Source organism: Zootoca vivipara, chromosome 15 (assembly GCF_963506605.1).
Source record: "Zootoca vivipara chromosome 15, rZooViv1.1, whole genome shotgun sequence".
NCBI lineage: Eukaryota > Metazoa > Chordata > Lepidosauria > Squamata > Lacertidae > Zootoca > Zootoca vivipara.
This window is the reverse complement of record NC_083290.1, coordinates 12,434,643-12,456,329: the sequence shown is the minus strand read 5'-3', so window position 1 is coordinate 12,456,329 and position 21,687 is coordinate 12,434,643. Positions and strand designations below refer to the sequence as shown.

At 45.9% G+C, this 21,687-nt stretch overlaps 1 protein-coding gene across 2 annotated transcripts in view; it reads right to left on the bottom strand.

Annotated features, from left to right (window-relative positions):
- LOC118097070 (ras GTPase-activating protein 4B) overlaps positions 1-12,856 on the bottom strand; it is a 51,932-nt gene extending 39,076 nt beyond the window's left edge. For both annotated transcript variants that reach the window (XM_035139656.2, XM_035139658.2), the window contains exon 1: positions 12,610-12,856. In XM_035139656.2, the coding sequence (XP_034995547.1) occupies positions 12,610-12,674 (65 nt within the window). In that variant the 5' untranslated portion in view covers positions 12,675-12,856. The remainder of the gene's footprint in view (positions 1-12,609) is intronic.
- Between the last annotated feature and the right edge of the window lie 8,831 nt (positions 12,857-21,687).

Here is a 21,687-nt window from a genome sequence, read left to right as displayed (position 1 = left end):
GATATGCAAAGCCTGCAGAATAGCTCTCCATTCTACAGCTTTTAGAACAGGCCCTTGCCTCTCCCCCCAGGAAAGCAGCGAGGGAGTGAGGCCACAAATATGTATTATATTTCATAAAAATGTATACACCGCTTGATTGCAAAAGAATGTGGCCTTCATGTCTCAAGGGTGCTGCATGCAAAATTTATTGCACCCTGCCATGCCTAGATAAGAGTCAGATGGGCAGGTGAGCCCAGGGGGTGCAACATTTGATCGTACGTTCAGTTTGGGTGATCAGTAGCCTTGAATGCCGCAGGGTGCTAGCCCTCATGCTGGGTGTTTTTTGCTTTTTGCTTTGTTTCCTTGCAACGTGCATTTAGGCAGAGCATATGACATTGGGAGACCACACCTGGCCGAGCTAGAGCCCAAGATGGTGCCATAAATGGATTCCTTCCTCTACTCTTCATTAATCAGCGCAGCTTGAGGCACTGTACAGCAGGAGACCAAATAATGGAATGCACACCTGAATTATCCTATTTTCAGCTCCCAGCCTTGGCCTTCGTTAATCATTTGCAAGCTAAAGGCCGAAAAATAAACAGCCATTAAATATGAAAAAAGGGTGCCCTGTGAGATGGGGGAAATAGAGATATCTCAGGAGCTGCATTTACAACTACTGTACTGAGTTCTGCATTTAACCATTTGGCTGCTGGCTGTTATTGCCAAGTCAGTGGGATAAACAGTTCCACCGGTATGAGACTTTTAATATCAGGGTCGTGGGTTCGAGACCCACATTGGACAAAAAGAGGGTTGTAGCGGGTTGGACTAGATGAGCTTTGGGGTCCCTTCCAACTCTAAAATTCTATGATTCTATGAAATTTTAAGAGCATGGTGGGGAGAGGGCTGCAAAAGACAGGAGGATTCTTTCATAGGGCCTGAATGCCACTTTAAAACACTTAGCAACGCTCCCATTGGCTCTGTAGGTGGCAGAATGTAAACTCCTTCAGTGTTTTAGCGTGAATACATCCTAATTAACACATTTTGGCCTGCAGTTCCTTCTAATGAAATGCAGTTTCAGACATTATTTTCACCAATATATTGATTTTTATGCCCATGCCCCTCCCCTAATATGTGGGTTTTTGTAAACGTTCTTTTGTTCAGCAACTGCATTACAAAATTTGGATGTGTGCTAATTTTGATGGATGGCTGTATTTTGGTTCTCATGTTGCTTTGGGAAGTGCAAATTTGATATATTTAACTTTAGATGTGAAATAAATCGATTTTCTCCCTCATTCCTACTCAGGAGTGAGACTAAAGGCCAAACCTGCATATATTTATTTTAAAAGGTTTGCATTTAACGTTCTCCTTTGCATTTTTGTGTTACCATTTTTTAAGGTAGGGTTCAAACATCCTGTATCCTGATGAAGTTTGATCCCATTATAGAAATGAAGGGTGTTTTGTTTTGTTTTTAAGCCTAAGGGTGAGTGTCAGAATAAAGATTTAGCCACAATAAGATTCTCCTGAGGTACTATTTTAAACTTTCCACCCCCACCTACTATCTGGTCATAATTTTGGCCACCAGTGAAGATTTGATGTCAAAACAAATCTGCCCTTTGTACTATTTGAGTGTGCTCACATTTATGTTTTGATGGGCCCTTGTTTTAAATCTTATTTCTGTTGCATGCATTCTTTTACCATAAAATATATACACACAAAAACTATTTTTGGCTGAGGCTTTTAACTGGTCTGCTCCTGGTTCAAGATTTTCCTCCAATGGACCACAAAGAAGATTGGCCTCTACCCAAGAACATTCTCTCACAGAGCACTTCCATACACAGAGAAAGTGAGGACTCAGAAAGCTTTGTGAGAAAACTTGCTACAGACATTCGATCTCCCACCAACCAAACTGTCCCCCAGTTAGTACCAACCCTAATCTTTGCCAGTTTCATCAAGTCAACTGATGTACCGGTAGGACCTACTTACTTAAATATGGAACAAACCATAGTTCCATCCCCAGCTTAGCAGAATATCTTGAAGCTCCCAATTTTCATTTTGAAAGATATCCAAGATTCTAGTCCATATGCTGGCTGCAATCTGCAAATACGACACCTGCCCCCCCAATGGTAAGTTCTACTGCATTCAAAGGGACTTTCATTCCAAATAAACATAATTAAGGGTTTAATAGTATGGATGCTTTGATTATACAACCCTTCGAAGAACTTCGCTTAAGGCAATGTCCTTCTTAAAGATTTCTGAGCATGGTGCTGTATAGAGCATGAGGGTATCTTACAAAACATTTGAAGAAAATTGAGTCAGGGAAGGAATGTGATGACGGTCTTAAATGCTATTAGAAAAAGATTAAAAAATGAAAGCAGCTATGAGCCTTCAGAGGGAAAGAAGCTTGCAACAGAGGATCTCTATGTAATTTGTTCATCAGAAAGATATATTTAATACAGTACACCTTTTTCCTTCTCCCCAATCCCGAGTACAGACTAAGAACTTCCTCAGCCCATAACAAAACATGTTTTTCTTCTGGAGGTCTCCGGGTTGTTAGCATTGAATAAACAGCTTTAAAAGGTCACACTCAAAAATCATTTCCTCCCTCTGTAAGGTTTTATGCTTTGTTGACAGATCCGCAAGGTTTCCAATTACCCAGAGAGCCTTCCAGTAAAAGGTACACTGGCAGGGGGAAGTGGGGAGGGGTGAGAGACCCTCTATAATATGTTGCTGTTAAGCTCTTTGTTTTGTTTTTCAAAGGGGAATATTAGTCACCAGAACAAGGAAACTTTAGTGGGTATGTAAAAAGTACACAATGTGTGGAGTAGAAAGAGAACAGGCCAAAATGTTTCAACCATATTTTCCCGTAAAGGCACAAAATAAAGTTTAGAAATGCCGCAAAATACATACGTATGCTAGCTATGATTCGAGTCCTCTTGGTCTGACTGCAGCATAGCAAGCTGGGATTGAATCTCGTCTTGTTTCACTGAAGTCAAGTTGCTGGCACCCTACTCAATACCTAACTGCACAGATTGTAAACCGCTTGGGGCAGGGAACTGTCTTGGTACGTATATTACTCAAGCTTCCCGCAACCCACCCATCGACTGCTTAAAAATTACAGACCACATCATGATTTTTCTTCCTGTTGCAGTGGTTACAATGCACTGCATGCCAGATTTTCAATTTTACTTTTATTGCTTCCTTCATCCATGTTATTTATCCACTTCCTCCTTCTCAATCTTTCATGCTCCTAATCCTTCCTAGTCTTTTCAAGTGCCTCCTCTCTCGTGCTCACCTTGCAGGTGAATCACAAATTCTCAGAAGGACAGAGCAGCCACTGAGCTCCACCATTCACAGCCTGTCCTTCCCAGACTTCCCACCAGACCCCATGAGAGGACCACAGTTTGGGCTGCCTGCTCTAGAGCAGGATTTTCACAGGGATGGCTTTATAGTGGAGACCAGGGCTCCGAGCCAATTTCTCATCCTAGCTTTAGCAGGCTCAGCACTAGAAAATGTGTTGTGGGTTTGGGGCTTCATCAGTCCTTCCATAATGTCGAAGGTATGCAGCGCTCCATTGTTTGCAACTGTTTTGGAACTTAGCCTGATGTACCCCAGCCTTGCATGCAAAAGGTTCCAGGTTTGGCATCTCTCATCCTTAAAGGTCATGCTAACTGGGACTGAGGGCTTATCCACACTTGCTTTTCCCTCCACCCTTTCTAAGCACAGTCCAGACTTTACCTTCACCTTACCAGACTTTTAATGGACGCGGGTGGCTTAGTCATGCTGGCCACATGACCTGGAAGCTGTATGCCGGCTCCCTTGGCCAGTAAAGCAAGATGAGCATCCGCAACTGGACCTAATGGTCAGAGGTCCCTTTAAAGGTAAAGGGACCCCTGACCATTAGGTCCAGTCGTGACCGACTTTGGGGTTGTGGCACTCATTTCCCATTATTGGCCGAGGGAGCCGGCGTTCAGCTTTCAGGCCATGTGGCCAGCATGACAAAGCAGCTTCTGGCGAACCAGAGCAGCACACTGAAACGCTGTTTACCTTCCCGCTGTAGCGGTACCTATTTATCTACTTGCACTTTGACATGCTTTCGAACTGCTAGGTGGGCAGGAGCTGGGACCGAGCAATGGGAGCTCACCCCGTCACGGGGATTCAAACCGCCAACCTTCTGATTGGCAAGCCCTAGGCTCTGTCGTTTGACCCACAGCGCCACCCGCGTTTACCTTTACCAGACTTTAAAGCTCTGTAGCCAACCGAATACCACCCCCCTTTTTAGCTCCAGAGCTTTCCCCGCAAAACCTCACTCTTTAAAGCTCAGTGAGAGCAAGCAGCAGTCCGCAGAAAACCTGAACTGATGTTTGCTGTGATTGAGCACTAAAGAGCGGATTTTCTTGGGGAAAGCTCAGGACAGAAAACAAGCAAGCTGCATGGACCTGGAGCTTTTAAGTGTGGACCTGTGCCTGGAAAGAGCAGGGCAAAGTGTGGAAAAGCCCTGAGTCAGCAATGTTATGTAGCAGGAGGGGGAAGCTAATGCAATTCTAGGCTGCATCAACAGAAGCATAGTGTCCAGATCAAGGGAAGTAATAATAGTCCTGCTGTATTCTGCCTTGGTCAGACCACACCTGGAATACTGTATCCAATTCTGGGCACCACAATTTAAGAAGGATGCTGGAACATGCGCCAAGGAGGGCAGCCAAGATGATCAAGGGTCTGGAAACCAAGCCTGATGAGGAACAGTAGAAGGAGTTGGGGATGTTTAGCCTGGAGAAGAGAAGACTGAGAGGTGGTATGAGGGCCATCTTCAAATACCTACAAAGGACTGTCACGTAGAAGATGGAGCAAGCTTGTTCTGAAGCTCTAGAAGACAGGACCCGAGCCAATGGAATCAAATGACAAGAAAGGAGATTCCAGCTAAACATTAGGAAGAGCTTTCTGATGGTACAAGCTGTTCGGCAGTGGAACAGACTCCCTCGGAAGGTGATGGACTCTCCTTCGTTGAAGATTTGTAAGGAGAGGTTCGATGGCCATCTGCCATGAATGCTTTAGCTGTGATTCCTTCCAGCTCTACAATCCTATGATGGGACTTGGCGAGCCTAACAAGATCTGGAGGGACACAGGCTTCCCACCACTGGGATGGACAGTATTGAGCTAGGTGGACCAAGAGTTGGACATTGAAAGAGAGCTTTCAGTGTGCCTAATCCTGAAAGGAAGAATGATAATCCCCTCCCACTCAAAACACAGTACAGTACTTTTTTTAACAAGCTTTGCAAACTCATGCCAACTTTTTGACAGATTACAGTTAACCTTTAAAAAAGAAACAAAAAACCCCAACATTACATGAAGTGGCAGAAATCCTTTTCAAAACACAGTACTTCCTGAACATAAAATATCACCATGACAGGAAGGAGGTTAGTCTGTAGCATCCATTATTATTATTATTAGCTAAAAACAATCCCACAATAAAACCAACCAATGCAATTAAGACAGCAGGCGAGGAAATAAAGGTTTCACTGTCAAGGATGTTCTGGTCAAAAGGTGGTACAGTCCAGGAAGATAGACCTTTTTGCCCTGGCCTTTGACACACAATATATATTTTTCTGGTCCCACCCCATTCCTGTGATTGCAACTTCTTGTAAACTGCCTTTAATAGGGAAGTTTAAATTGTTGTAACTCACCCTGGGATCTTAGGGTGAAGGGCAGGTAATCAATCAATCATCATCACCATCACACTTCAACCTGCTGAGGTTTTGTTTTGTAAACATGGCAGTCATGAAAGAACGAAGCCCGCAGACCAGGCCTGCATGCAATAGTTTTGCATGCATGTATTTGTTGTCTTGAGTTACGTATGCAAATTAAGGGCTGTCAAAGTGCATCTCTCCTGAGGCTGCAATCTATTTCTATTAGGACTAGCTGTAAGCCGACTATAACATTTCAAGAGGATTAGGTGCATAACTGCAGTTTAATTTTTTTAAAATAAGTTAGATGGTCACATAAATACACCAAGGGTGATACGTCACTGTGATTTCCAACCTTCCACTGCTCCCTGGGCCGTTCCCCTACCTCAGCAACCCCCTCCTTGTTTCCTTATCTCCTCTCACCTTCCAAATGGGGCCCACAGTTGCTGCAAAACCCTATTCTAGCCTCATAGAATCAGAGTTGGAAGGGACCACGGGCATCATCTAGTCCAACCCCCTGCAATGCAGGAATCGTTTGCCCAATGTGGGGCTCAAACCCACTGACTGAGCATAGAGTGGTTTTCCACACAAGATGCATCTAACGGCACAGGTAGCGAAGGCTGGTCCGTGAGGGCAAATAAGCCAGTGTCCCACCAACCTTGGCCTGCCCTCAACCTGCCCCCACCTGTCTGACTTCTTGCTTACAACCAGTTGGAGTTGACTCTGCCTTCTGTCCTACTTAGAGACCAGCCACCACTGAGTGCAGGGTTGGAGCGGGGGGAGATTGTTTTTAAAGCATAACTGCAGTAAAGGGACCCCTGACCATTAGGCCCGTCGTGACCAACTCTGGGGTTGCGCGCTCATCTCGCATTATTGGCTGAGGGAGCCGGCATATAGCTTCCAGGTCATGTGGTCAGCATGACAAAGCCGCTTCTGGCAAACCAGAGCAGCACATGGAAACGCCGTTTACCTTCCCGCTGTAGCGGTTCCTATTTATCTACTTGCATTTTTGACGTGCTTTCGAACTGCTAGGTTGGCAGGAGCTGGGACCAAGCAACGGGAGCTCACCCCATCGTGGGGATTTGAACCGCCAACCTTCTGATCAGCAAGCCCTAGGCTCTGTGGTTTAACCCACATAAGTAATAGGGTCAGAGCAAGTGCAGATGGGTGGGGCAGAATCGAACCTTTCCCTTCTCCTGTTGTGATCCCAAAGGAAATCCATCTATTTGGTTTGCGGAGGGAAGTTGCCCCCTTTCTGGTACCAGAGACGAACTTCCTAACCTCCAAAATGGATTTCCCCCACCGCCCTGGCCCAAGGGAGCCAGCGTGGTATAGTAGTTAGCACAGGCATAGGCAAACTCGGCCCTCCAGCTGTTGTTGGACTACAACTCCCATCATCCCTAGCTAACAGGACCAGTGGTCAGGGATGATGGGAATTGTAGTCCCAAAACAGCTGGAGGGCCAGAGCTTGCCTCTGCCTGAGCTAGCATGTCAGAATAGCACCTGGGAGCTCGCTCACTGGGTGACCTTGGAGGCTAGTCGCTGCCTCTCAGCTTCACCTACCACACAGGGTTGTTGTGGGGATTAAAGGAGCAGGAGGAGAACCGTGTACACCAGGCATCCCCAAACTTCGGCCCTCCAGATGTTTTGGACTACAATTCCCATCATCCCTGACCACTGGTCCTGTTAGCTAGGGATCATGGGAGTTGTAGGCCAAAACATCTGGAGGGCCGTAGTTTGGGGATGCCTGGTGTACACCATCTTCAAATATCTCAAAGGGCTGCCACATGGAATGTGGAGCAAGCTTGTTTTTCCCCTGCTCGATCTAATGGATTCAAATTACACGAACCAGGAAGAACTTTCTGGCGGTAAGAGGTGTCCGACAGTGGAACAGACTCCCTCGGAAGGTGGTGGACTCTCCTTCCTTGGAGGTTTTTCAGCAGAGGTTGGATGGCCATCTGTTACGGATGCTTTAGCTGCATTGCAGTGGGTTGGACTAAATGACCCTCGGGGTCCCTTCCAACTCTACGATTCTAAGCCGCCTTGGAGGAAAGGGTGGGGTATAAATGCAATTTATCAACCACACACCCCTACAGTCTGAAGTGGTACCCTCCTGGAAAGGCTGTACCGCTCTGCCCTGCTTGAATATAAACACTGGCTCCTTACGGCTTCCCCACCTCAGCTCTGTAGGCCTCAGTGATAGAGGGCAGAGAAGAAGATGAAAAGGCTTAGTGGATCTGGGAGGGGCCCCAATAATAGCTGGGGGTTGCCCGGGCTCTCGTCCAGTTCACAGGGCACCATGACATTTCCAGAGAAAAGTTCTCATTTTAATATATTAGCGGGGCTAGCCTTTTCAGCTGTCACAGAAGACTACAATGCAGGGAGTTGACCTGGGGCATTCATGAACTGGGGGGCAAAGGGGCGGGCGGGCGGGCGGGAGAAGCCAAGAGAGGAGAGAAGGAAGGCCTTCTACCCTTTCGACTTGTTTCTTATTTCATCAGCAAACAGAAGGATCTAAATAAATGATTGCCAACACTATGCGCCGGAACCAGAGACCTTGCACATGAGAAATCTGGGCTTGTCCACACACAAAGAACAAAATGTCGTTTTGCACCTGCCTGTCTCCCTCCCATTAATGTCGGCGGACCCACACAGCATCCTCCCCATCTCCTGTTTTGTCTGGCCTTCCCCTGCCCCTTTAAATGTGGGATTGGGGTCTCCTAACAGCTCTCGGAACCCTCCCCAGATTCTTTGGGAAAGCCATGACTGGTTTGATAATGGTTTAAATATATAGTGTGAATGTGGCCCAAGTCTCTCTAGGGGGGGGGGCAAAGCCATTTCCCCCACAATGTTTCCCTTCACTTGGGTGAAGATCAGTATGATAAGGAAAGGTTTGAACAACACAATGTGGTCAGCAAATCTAGGCCACCTCGGAGGCAAGCACACTTAAGAGCTGGCTGCAATTGTGAAGGGGGGAAAGGAACGTTCTGCACCAACCACCTGCCTCTTAAGGTATAGGAAGTAACCCATTTTGTTTTGGATCAAAAACACATTATAATTGCAAGCCAAGCCCGCAAGCAAAGGAAACTACAAAACTTTGTCAGAAGGGAGCTTAAGTTCAGAGATTTCAGAAAGTTTGCATCAAAGGATATTTTGCCTGGAGGGGGGCAACGATAAATGAGTTTTCTTGTTCCTCTCCATACTGTCCTTGCAAATATCTGCATAGAGGTTTTTTTTAAATTGTATTGCAATGCTTTCTTTAGAAGATTTAGCTTCTAGATATCAATGCCTTCCATAAAGGACCAAGGCCACATTCACACAATTCATGTCTAGGAGGAGGACTCTATTCACTCTGACAGAGCAACAAGTTTTGGAGGTTCCTGCAAAGAAGAAATGGCTGCTAAACCACTCTGGCATTGTAGCTATGGGAGGGGAATATATGGGTCTCCTAACAGCTCTCAGTACCGTTAATAAACTACAGCTCCCATAATTCTTTGGGGGAAGACATGACAGCTTAAAGTGGTGAGCCAGTGCTTTAAATGTATGTGGCAAAAATATCATCAAATGATGGGGTACACATTGAGAGTTGTATGTGCATGATGTATACATATAGCACACAGAGAGAGCAGAGACCTAGTGCAAACTGCCCCCCCTTTACACGTAAAGCATGAAGCCTTTGTGCAAACAAATTCTGTGTGTGACTGGACACACTTCAAAAAGCAAGGTTCTCTTGCGCATTACTTGTGCATGGTTATACATGCAGATCTTACGCACATACAGTTTATGTACAAGTTACTATATGCAGTGCTTTTTTCCCTAAAAAAATGTTTAGGGGTACTCTCATTTTCCTACTCATATTGAATTACTGTCCCTCAATGAGGCCAAACATAGATTCACAAAATGTTTAGGGGTATGTGTGCCTCTGCGTACCCCCCAGGGGAAAAAAGCATTGACTATACACATCAGGAACCTGCTTTCTGGGAGTTTTTAGAAGCCTTCACATTCAAGACCTTACTTCAGAACTTGGCCGTAAATCACTGAAAACCTAAAAATAGGCTCGCCTTGTTGAACAGCAAGCTCTCTGCTGAATAACCATGCAAGGAATAGCAGGTCTTAGGCAACCCTTCTTCTTTCTGCCCCCCTAGTTGCCAAAACCTGAACTTTGGGGGTAATCCATGGCCATCTTACAGGACTGCTCTAAAGAGAACTGAGAAATGATTGAAAGAGATAGATTAAGTCAGGAATCCCCAAACTGCGGCCCTCCAGATGTTTTGGCCTACAACTCCCATGATCCCTAGCTAACAGGACCAGTGGTCGGAGAAGATGGGAATTGTAGTCCAAAACATCTGGAGGGCCGAAGTCTGGGGATGCCTGGATGAAGTCCTTTGTACTCTCAGAAGCACTCTTGCCAAGTTCTTTACTAGTTCAACAGTGGTCAGCGAGGTTGATTTACGGTATTTGTGAAGCCCATTTCCATTTTGATTCTTTTAAGGGGTTCTTTTAAACCATTGGCAGTCAGTCATTCCAAGTGAGGCAAGCATCTCAGAAGGGCAAGAGAAACCATAGTAGTTATGGGACCCAGGACACTTTCAATAAGACCCCTGCAAAGATATTTAGTTAACTGGTCCTACTAACGGGACGTGGGTGGCGCTGTGGTCTAAACCACAGAGCCTAGGGCTTGCCGATCAGAAGGTCGGCAGTTCGAATCCTTGCGGGTGAGCTCCCGTTGCTCTGTCCCAGCTCCTGCCAACCTAGCAGTTCGAAAGCACATAAAGGGCAAGTAGATAAATAGGTACCGCTCCAGCGGGAAGGCAAACGGCGTTTCTGTGCGCTGCTCTGGTTCGCCAGAAGCGGCTTAGTCATGCTGGCCCCATGACCCGGAAAAACTGTCTGCGGACAAACGTCAGCTCTCTCGGCCAGTAAAGCGAGATGAGCGCCGCAACCCCAGAGTCATCTGCAACTGGACTTAACTGTCAGGGGTCCTTTACCTTTTATCTACTAACATACTTCACAGGATTGTTGCAGGAATAAAGTGAAACAAGTCCATGCATTCTGCCCTTGGTATTAAAAACCGCATTTTCATTAAAAAAATTTCTACTCCTGTCATTTAACAGAATGCCCATCTTTTCTACAACATCCTGGCAGGTCAGTCCCAATGCAATATTTTTCCTTCAGAGGAATATCTTAGAAAAATGCCTGGGAAAGGACAGAAAGAAAACATTTCAGGGTGGATTTCAAAGTGATAGGCAAATGTGGATCTTGCTGTAATACAAATCAATTAAGAGTTTGCAGTGTTTGACCCCCTATGGCCAGGCAGATTTTTTTATCTGCTTCCTATTTCTTCTCCACTCTTATTTCATCAGAATCATGTTTATCCTGCACAGTGCTGGATTAAGGATTTCTAAAGAGAGGTGACAGCGGCTCTTAGCTCCGGTGTCGAAACAGATTCCAGAGCCTAAGCTTTGGCATGAAATCTGGCACAATTTAAGCCCCGATTTGAGAAAGAGAGAGCGAGGGAGGGAAATACGTTTTAACAGCGATCAGGCCATTTTTCTATTTTTAGGTGCATTGAATGTTGTGCTGTCCTTTTGTCATGCCAATGGAGTTTACGTCTTAAACCCAACTTCCATGCAGAGACTGGGAATTGCTTCAGAAACGTCCCTGTAATAACTCTTGTCTGTGGCATCATCAGGCAGAGAAGCAGCTTATGCCATTATGAGCCATTCAAAAGAGCCACGGACTCATTGCCGGCTTTGCTGCCGCTGACTGATACAACTACCCCTCCGGAATCTATAACAATTCAGAGTCTGACAGCAAATAAAAAATAAACAAGAATGTTATGAACATATTTGGCCATGTAGATGAGGCTGGCTTGGCAGACGGGGTGGAGTGGGTGTGGGAACGCAACTGTGTTTGTGGGAGATAGGATGTGCCTCTTCATCAAAATTGATTTATTATTGTTACAGAATAGGAAAACATGCAGTTAGTGGCGTTTTTGTGGTCTCACAGAAAGAAATTAACGTCCTTGAAATGAGGACAAGGTGTTGGCTGGGGGCTGACAATCAAGCTTGTGTTTTAATTAAATGGTAATAAGTAAGCCTCTTCAGGCTAGATCTGCTGTCACATACCAGGTGCCTTCCAGATGTTTTGGGTGGCACAACATAAGGAAGGCACCAGACTGGGGAAGGCAAAGCTAGATTTTCGGGTGGGGTGGGGTGGGGGGCACAAACCTTGTCCCTAGAATCAGAGTGTACAGATTTTGTTTTTCAGCCCCAAAAGAGGAAGCAGGAAAGCTCCTACAATATATTTTTAAACACCAGCTGACCAACTGAGAAAGAGAAACTTATTTCACAATTTTTGAAAAATAAGCTACAGACGCTAACATACAATAGAGAGGCAAAGGGCAGACCTACACCATACATTTGCAGCAAAATCAACACACATTTAAAACACATGGATTCCTCCTAAGAATCCGGAGAACTGTAGCTGCCCCCTCCCAGAGCTACAATTCCCAGCAGCGCCCTTAACAAATTACAGTTCCCAAAATCCATTGGGGAATGTTATGTGCTTTGAATGTGCAACAGATGTGCTTTAAATGTATGGTGTTGATCTGCAAGAGGGAAGGGGCTGTATCCAGCATTAGTCACACTCACAGCACACTGGAATTAATGGACATACATAGGTCTATTAATTTCAGTGGGTCTACTCCGAGTAGGTTTCAGTTGGATGCAACTGGACGCCTGCAATCTTGCACACACTTACCAAGAAACATTGCGATCAGTAGAACTTCTCTAAGTAAAAAAGCACACAGAGGATCACAAACACACCGCCACTAGCTTCGTCAGCAACAAAGAACTGGGGTTTGATAAATAACAGATCAAATAACAAACAACTACAACTACAAGCGGTGGTTAATGAGGAAGGAAAGCTTGGCTTGCTTGTTTGTTTTACTCACATGTCTTTGGCTGGTAGATTTTTGCCTTCCACTATTCGAATGAACAAAGAGCTCCTTTTGGCCATTATTAAGCCAAAATCATGGGAAGCGGGGGGAAAGAAATCAGTTCGGGCTTTTCACAGCCAACCGATGCTGGCTGACGTCCTGCGTTTAGCACAGCAGTAGAGAAAAATCGCAAATCCAGACTGCAAATCCGACCGAAAGAAGGAGAAAATAAACCAGAAAAAAAGGCTCACATTTCTATTGAACCCTACGCTTCTCTCTATATATGGAGCATAGGAAGGGCGCGCGCCTGCCCGGGTTTCCATCCTTCCACCAATCGGCGAGCGCAAGGGAAAGGACGGGGGCGTGGCCAGCAAAGCAGCTTCAGCTAGGACTGGCCGGCCGGCTTGCCAGCTGTCAACAGGACCTCTTTAACTCTCCCAATTCAGCTTTTGAAAATTAGCTCCGAGATTGGATTTTCAGTGCAACCTGCGGGGGCTCGCAATGAATCCCGGTTACGCATCTTTTTCAAGGAAAAAAAAAGGGGGGAACAGTGTAGAGCTGGAGGAAAAGGATCAAAACATGATCACGGGGAAAGAGCAACAGCCCTTTGAGAAAAGGTCGCTGCATTTGGGGGATTTTTCGTTTGCAGAAAGCGCGAGTAAATCAAGGAAATATTTAATAAAATAAAAAAAAATAAAAAATAAAAGCAGCCAAATTATTCACAACGTGCAAAAAAGATGAGAAGTGTTTTGTTTTTCCTTACTCTCATAACACTAGAGCGCGGGGACATCCAAGGAAGCCAAAGGTAAAATAAAAGTCTTCTTCAAGCAGGACATTGTTACAACTATGGAACGCTCTGCGGCAGGAGGCAGTGACGGCCGCCAAAGTGGACAGCTTTAAAAGAGGATTATGGAAGGTTTATCAGCAGCAACCAAGAACCAACCATGATTATTATGTTCTGTGCTTCTGAATACCAGTTGCTGGGAATCACAGGTGGGGAGAGGAGATTGCTGATACATCCAGGTTCTGTTTACAGGCTTTCCATAGGCATCTCTGAGAACAGAATACGGTTGGCCTGATCCAGCAGGCGCTCTCTTATGTTCCCCACCGCACCCAGCCGTTCAAACTGGGAGCTGAGTATTTGAAAAATAAAAATTCTTGACGCTATCTGCATTATTTAAATGGATTTGCTAACATTTAGTACACATTCAGTCAGGTGCAGAGTAGCCCTCGGTGGATTTGGGCTTCACATACAATGCTTAATTGATATTTTTACAATGCAGGGACTTGAACCATTCAGCTGCCCACAAAGAGAATCCCAGGATTAAGAGCAGGGGAGAAGGAATGGCTGGACTGGATGAATCCCAAGCCGGAATTAAGATTGCCGGAAGAAATATCAACAACCTCAGATATGCCGATGACACAACCTTGATGGCAGAAAGTGAGGAGGAATTAAAGAACCTTTTAATGAGGGTGAAAGAGGAGAGCACAAAATATGGTCTGAAGCTCAACATCAAACAAACTAAGATCATGGCCACTGGTCCCATCACCTCCTGGCAAATAGAAGGGGAAGAAATGGAGGCAGTGAGAGATTTTACCTTCTTGGGTTCCATGATCACTGCAGATGGTGACAGCAGTCACTAAATTAAAAGATGCCTGCTTCTTGGGAGAAAAGCAATGGCACACCTAGACAGCATCTTAAAAAGAAGACATCACCTTGCTGACAAAGGTCTGTATAGTTAAAACTATGGTTTTCCCAGTAGTGATGTATGGAAGTGAGAGCTGGACCATAAAGAAGGCTGATCGCCGAAGAATTTATGTTTTTGAATTATGGTGCTGGAGGAGACTCTTGAGAATCCCATGGACTGCAAGAAGATCAAACCTATCCATTCTGAAGGAAATCAGCCCTGAGGGCTCACTGGAAGGACAGATCGTGAAGCTGAGGCTCCAATACTTTGGCCACCTCATGAGAAGAGATGACTCCTTGGAAAAGACCCTGATGTTGGGAAAGATGGAGGGCACAAGGAGAAGGGGACGACAGAAGACGAGATGGTTGGACAGTGTTCTCGAAGCCACCAACATAAGTCTGACCAAACTGTGGGAGGCAGTGGAAGACAGGAGTGCCTGGCGTGCTATGGTCCATGGGGTCACGAAGAGTCGGACACAACTAAATGACTAAACAACAACAACAACAACAACAACAGAAGGAATGTCCCTTATAGATAAAAGTCACCTGTCATTTAATTATTAACAACTTAGCCTCAGGAAGGAAGGATTCTCCTTGTAGAGCTGTTTCCTTAGCAAAGAGCAGACACTTTTGGAAAAGACGGAAGGCTCAGAGAACTGCTGGGGAACCAGGGTAAGGAGGATTACAAACTTATTTCACAGCAGCTTGATCAGCAGCAGCAGGCATTGTGTTTTTCATAACTTGCTCACATTTCCATTCCAGGGAAGTTTTCAAGCAGACAACAACAACAACAACAACAACAACAACAACAACAACAACAACAACATATTCAATTAAACAGTGCAATAGAAGGTCAAATCATCACGAAGCCAAACAGTTTAGATTTTCTAACATTTAGTACCCATTCACTCACTGCCTGGTTAGTGCAAATGCGGCATTATTTTTCATAGACCACTCATTAGAGGCTACCTCCTTGGAAATGTTCATGAATTAAAAAGGTAACACACACACAAAAAAAAACAAAAAAACCAGGCAACACAGAAAGGCATAGTGCAAGAAAGAGCAACGCGTCTCAAAGATGGCACAATGGCCTTTACCAAAGGCTAATTCACCTATTTCTTTGCAACAGAGATTTCTTGATCAAGTTTGCAGAGAGAAATATGCGAATAAGCCCTTGATCAAGGCAATTGTGCCAAATTGTGCCAGGCATGTTTACAATAGAACACTTCCTCATTTGGATACCCTTGAATCACGAATAAAAAACAAAAGGTTGTATCCCATGGCGTTTCTACTCAAATTAACCCATTGAAGTTAATGGGCATAACTAACTTAGATCTATCAGTTTCAGTGAAACCACTCTGGGTTGAACTTAGTTGGATACAACCCACTACTTTTATAAATTAAAACAAACATACTTGGGAGTTTAAAATCAGCACCTGCACAGGCTGTTTACTTCAAAGCAAGTCTGCCAACACTTGTAGGGCCAGAGGTTTCTCATTCCTAATTTAAGAGCATACAGGTGACAATATGTACCCAACTGGAGAGAAAGCAAGCGCATGAGTTTACTCTCAAGATCACCTTACCTCATATATGCCCACCTGACTGCTTCAATCTGTGAAACTGGCAGAATTACATGTGCCACATAATATTCTGAGTTTGTAAGAAATCAATCTTTTAGTACACTGTGGAACTCCCTGCCTATTCACAGCAGGCAGACCTCTTCCCCTTACTCTTTTTGCCCCTGCTAAAAGCATCTTTGCTTAGGCAAGCCTACCCAGAAATGTGGAAACTTGACATGTGTTTTAATCTGTTTTTAAGTTCATCGCAGGTTTTTAAAATGTTTCAAATAATTGTTTTTGACAGTAATTTTACCGTTTGTAAACCTGTTTGAGGTTCTTTACAATCAACAGGCGCATAAATTTTATGAAAACAAACAAACAAAATAAATTTCAATGAAATGCGCCATCCAGCAAACTGCTTTTTGAAACATGGTCATGTGGGTTTCCTGCTGTGGCTGCATGGGAAAGTCCTGATCCGGTTCTCTGGATTGTGGCCCAGCTCTTTACTTAAGGGTGCCAACATGCCAAGAAAGGAAGACACTTCCTGTTTCTTCAAAGAGGTGCATAGAAAAGGGGACTTTCAGTCCTTCGCAGCATTTTTTTCCTCACCAGCTTGCAGTTGAAATTTCCCCGTTGTGGTCAGTAAATAGAACACCACCTGTCTGCTTTCGAGAAGCTCCCTTAGCCAAGTTGAACCACTGTCTGGCCCAAGTCAGTATCATATGTTCCAAGTCTGTCCACACCTCTGGGTTGCAAAATCTCCATCGCGGTTTTACTAGAACTCCTAAGATCTGCCGCCAATGGAAGCAAGGGGGCAAAATAGTTTCTCAAAGGGTGGAGCTAATTACTTACACCAGACAACATGATGCCCTGACTATCAGATGTGCTGACTAGGGTTGATGGGAACTAAAGTCCAACAATTAAAGTACAGTAATTTCTCCAGTTTCAGACAGGAACCTAACTCCTACCTGGAGATGCTGAGGAAGGAACTTGCATTCAGAAGCATGTCCTCTTCCATCATCCAGCAGACAGGAAGTATTATTAGTATTACAGTGGTACCTTGGTTTATGAACACAATTGGTTCCGGAAGTCTGTTCATAAACTGAAGCGTTCATAAACTGAAGCGAACTTTCCCATTGAAAGTAATGGAAAGTGGATTCCGTTCCAGATGGGTCCACGGAGTACTCAACCTGAAGCGTACTTAACCCGAAGCATGGGTGTAATTGGTTCCAGAAGTCTGTTCATAAACTGAAGCGCTCATAAACTGAAGCGAACTTTCCCATTGAAAGTAATTGAAAGTGAATTAATGCGTTCCAGATGGGTCCGCGGCGTTCGTAAACCGAAAATTCGTAAACCGAGGTGTTCGTAAACCGAGGTTCCACTGTATTATTATTATTATTATTATTATTATTATTATTATTATTATTATTTTATTAGATTAAATTGCCCTTCACCAGCAGGTGTCAGGGTGGGTTACAACCAGTGCTTTAAAAAAAATGTTTAGGGGTACTCTCATTTTCCTACTCAAATTGAAATACTGCGCCTCAATAAGGCCAAAATTAGATTCACAAAATGTTTAGGGGTATGCGTACCCCTGCGCACCCCCCAGGAAAAAAAAGCACTGGTTACAACAACTTAACATAAAAAGTTAAAACAGATCACAATCACAGATAATGGAGTAGGTCCTGAAAACACACAGCGCAAGGCTCAAACATCAGGATAAAAAGATGTGATTTCAGCATTCGCCCAAACCTGTATAGCGAAGAAGCCAAACGCGCCTGTATGGGGTGGAATTCTGCAACTTGTGGGCTGCCAGAGAGAATGCCCTACCCTCCAACAATCCTCAGATGAAAATAGGGACATTTCTCCCCCCCTCACCAACTTGCCCTCCTCCCCGATCCACCATTTCCCACCAGAAGAAGGATGAGTACCAAAACCACCACAACAATGGGACACACAACACATGCTCTCTGCTGTCCTGAGAAAAACCCCTTAATCCTGATTACATCTAATTTTATTCTTAGGTCGATTTACAAAAAGGAAAACAGTTGAAGTTTCCAAGGTGTCTACAAGGGCAGCCCCCCCACATAGCGCATGTTGCAGTAATCAAATCTGGAAGTTACGAGAGGATGGACTACCGTGGCACAAGCGTCTCTGCCCAAAATAACAGATCCTGATCTGCCTGTTCCTGGGACTAGCATCCGTTCTCATGCTAAGACAGGTCTTCCCCAGCCCTGCTTCCTGATCCTTTTAGCTTCTAGAGATACCAAGCCGGGAAGCTGCTGCGTCTCTGCTACTGAGCCACAGCGCCTCCCTTCTACATCTGGTCACCCGGGACAGTTAGAGCCTCCCTGTCTAGAGTCTGTTACCAAAGTGTTGCGCCTGGACTGTAATATGCTAAAATTGGCATTTCCAGCTGTCAAAACACATGTCAACCCACTGCTAAAAACTGCATCTGCCTAGTGTTAACATTCATTTATTAGCATAATCCTGTCCAGCAGCAACGCTACTCAGGCTCCCTATTTACACAATCAGCATTTTCGAATAACAAAGATTGGAAATATTGTAGTACATGTGAATTTATTACGGTACATGACAGGGACCTTTAGATCCATGATCAAGGCAAGCAATCCAGCATCAAATGTCTTAATCCTTTTGGCCCACCCAGGGCAGGACCACTGTTCCTTTCCATAGAACATTCCTTAAAACTGAGTCATGAGGAGCAACAGCTCCACCTGCTGGTAGCTAAAAAAAATAACCGCGTAATGCATTTCAGTGCCCTTTAGCTACACCCAATTAATTACACTCAATTAATCATTAAACAAAAGGGACAAGGATGGTGCTGTGGGTTAAACCACTGAGCCTAGGGCTTGCTGATCAGAAGGTCGGCAGTTCGAATCCCCGTTACTTGGTCCCAGCTCCTGCCAACCTAGCAGTTCGAAAGCACGTCAAAGTGCAAGTAGATAAATAGGTACCACTCCAGCGGGAAGGTAAACGGTGTTTCCGTGTGCTGCTCTGGTTCTCCAGAAGCGGTTTTGTCATGCTGGCCACATGACCTGGAAGCTGTACGCCGACTCCCTCGGCCAAAAACGCGAGATGAGCGCTGCAACCCCAGAGTCGTCCATGACTGGACCCAATGGTCAGGGGTCCTTTTACCTTTACCTAATCATTGAACGCGGAGCTGTCTTTCAGGCTTCTGGTTGTGTATCTGCATCACTACCTGCCCCTCACCGTGTGTGAGGCAATTGGGCACGGTTTGGGGAAAACAGCCTCCCAGGCCCAATTTGAACCCCTAGCAGGCCAAATTTGGTTCATGGACTAGAGCAGGGTTTCCCAAACTTGGGCCTCCACCTGTTCTCAGACTACGATTCCCATCATTCCTGAGCACTGGTCCTGCTAGCTAGGGAGGATGGGAGTTGTAGCCCCAAAACAGCTGGAGGCCCAAGTTTGGGAAACCCTGGACTAGAGGTTCCCCACCTCTGAGACACACCATTTTGGTGGGCTTCCCAGAAATATAAATGCTGGGCCAGGTGGACCTTTAGTATAAGCTAGCAAGGTCCCATGTAGCAGCAATATCAGGGTGATGTCGGCATGCCGCGTCAACCTGTCGAAGCGCAGGAATAAACCATAACAGTGTAGTGCTGGCAAGCCACGCTAAATGTCAAGATAGGAAACACGTATCAACAGGAGGGATCAATGGGACATTACAGGGCAGCAGGATTTGACAGATCGGGACCGGACAAGGAGAGGCAAGTCAGAAGAGAACTATGGGGTCCTGGAAAACTACTGAGAGGGTCGTGAGTTGGTCAAGGAGGGCATTTGGAGAGTAGGCATGTGACAGGAGCACGGACAGAGTGCATGAGAAACAGCACATATGCAATGGAGACCATGCGGGAAAGTTTTGGGGTGCTGCCGAAAGTGACGTGCACAGGAAAGCATTGCCTTGTATGGAGTCAGATTGCTGTCATTGGTGGAAAGTTACGCTATCAGCATAATCATTAACTGTCAAAATGCCTGTCAATAAAAGGAAGCGCTCGGGCTTGCCCAGGGTCGCCTTCCGCAAAACCACCCTGTCTTTTTCGCGTCATCTTCACCAGCGCCGCAGTCCCACTTAAGTTATTGCAGTTCTACAAGGCAGCAGGTAATGTAAAATCAGCAGCTCCTCTTCTTTCCTCAGAGCCCATCAGCAGCTCAGGGCACTGATTGAATGCCAGCAGGATTAAGTGAGAGCCCCCAAGGAATATGGCATGCTGCTTTGTTTAGACTCACTGCCTATTTTCAGATCCATCCCACTTGCCTCTTCCCTCACACAAGCTTTTGGTTTTCCCTCCCCTTCTCCTGTTACTGCCTCTGGCCTATTAGTGCCTTGCATTGGAAGTGTGTGTTGTGTTGTGTTGTTGTGTTGGAGAGGGGGCGGGAAGGCCAGAAAACATTTCCTAGTTCTTTCGCCTGCCTTGGTGAAGATGTCAACCCAGGTTGCAGCGGCCCTGAAAAAGGCAAATTCCATGCCAGGGATCATTAGGAAAGGAATTGGCAAATAAAGCAAACCTATGGTACGACTGCAATTGGAACACCGTGCGCAGTTCTGGTCACCTCAGCCCAAAAAGGATATTGCAGAGTCAGGAAAGTGCCACCCAAATGATCAGATGGATCGAGCCACTCCCTTATGAAGAAAGACGGCAGCGTTTGGGGATGTCTTAGTTTAAAAAGCAAGTGAGGGGCTGTGAACTGCCCTGAGATCGACGTCTGAGGGGCAGTATGCAAATTTAATAAATAAAAAATAAAAAATAGACGGGATAGAAGTTTATAAAATCACTAGTCTCATTCAGCCCGTTAAGAAAACGGGCGCTAGAGGTGCGACGGGGCCGCGGCCTTCCCTCCCTTTCTGTGCTCGGCCGCGGGGCACGCCGGGAACGCAATTAAACAAAGCGCTCTCCTGTCGTGTCCCGTGGCCGAGCGCAGAGAGGGAGGGAAGGCCGCGGCCCTGCCGCTCCTCCCACGGGCCAGGTAGGGTTGTCAGGAGGAGGAGGAGGCGGACCAAGATGGCGGCATCGGGCTCTGGGCCCACGGTGGCGGGAGCCGGACCGGGCTCCCGCTGCGGCGGCCCCGGAGCCCGATGCTGCCATCTTGGTCCGCCGCCGCAGGGGAATGGGAGGCAGACGGTTGAGAGGGGGGAGAGAGTGCACGCGTGTGTACGTCCCGCCTCTCCGTCCAGTCCCTGTGTCCGTGGGGCACATGCGCATTAGTGCGGACACAGGGACACAGGGACACAGGGACTTTATTATATAGGATACATGGCATGGAGAAAGCGGAGAGAGAGAAGTTTTTCTTCCCTCCTAACACTAGAACTCGCAGACATCTAGTGAAGCTGCATGTTGGGAGATTCAGGACAGAGAAAAGAAAGTACTTATTCAGGCAGCCCAACTATGGAACTCCCTGCTGCAGGAAGCAGTGATGGTCCCCAACCTAGATGGCTTTAGAAGAGGATTAGACAGAATTATAGAAGAGACGGCTGTTGATGGCTACTAGCCAGGATGGCTCTGCTCTGTGTCTGCAGTTGGAGGCAGCCATACTTCTGAATACCAGTTGCTGGAAACCGCAGGAGGGGAGAGGGCTCTTGTGCTCGGATCCTGCTTGCGAGGAACCAGCGTAAGGCTGTGGGGAAGCAGCCTTAGCTAAGCCCTGCTGCAGATGCCGGGCAAAGGAATGGCTTTTAGAGGATTAAGATGGAGGGAAAGGCAAACCTAGAAAGTGATGATTCCCACCTCGCCCTGTGTTTTTGGCACTGCAAGGAACTAATCCAGGAGGGCCAGGAAGAGCAGAGAGGAAGGGTCACGGGAAATAAGC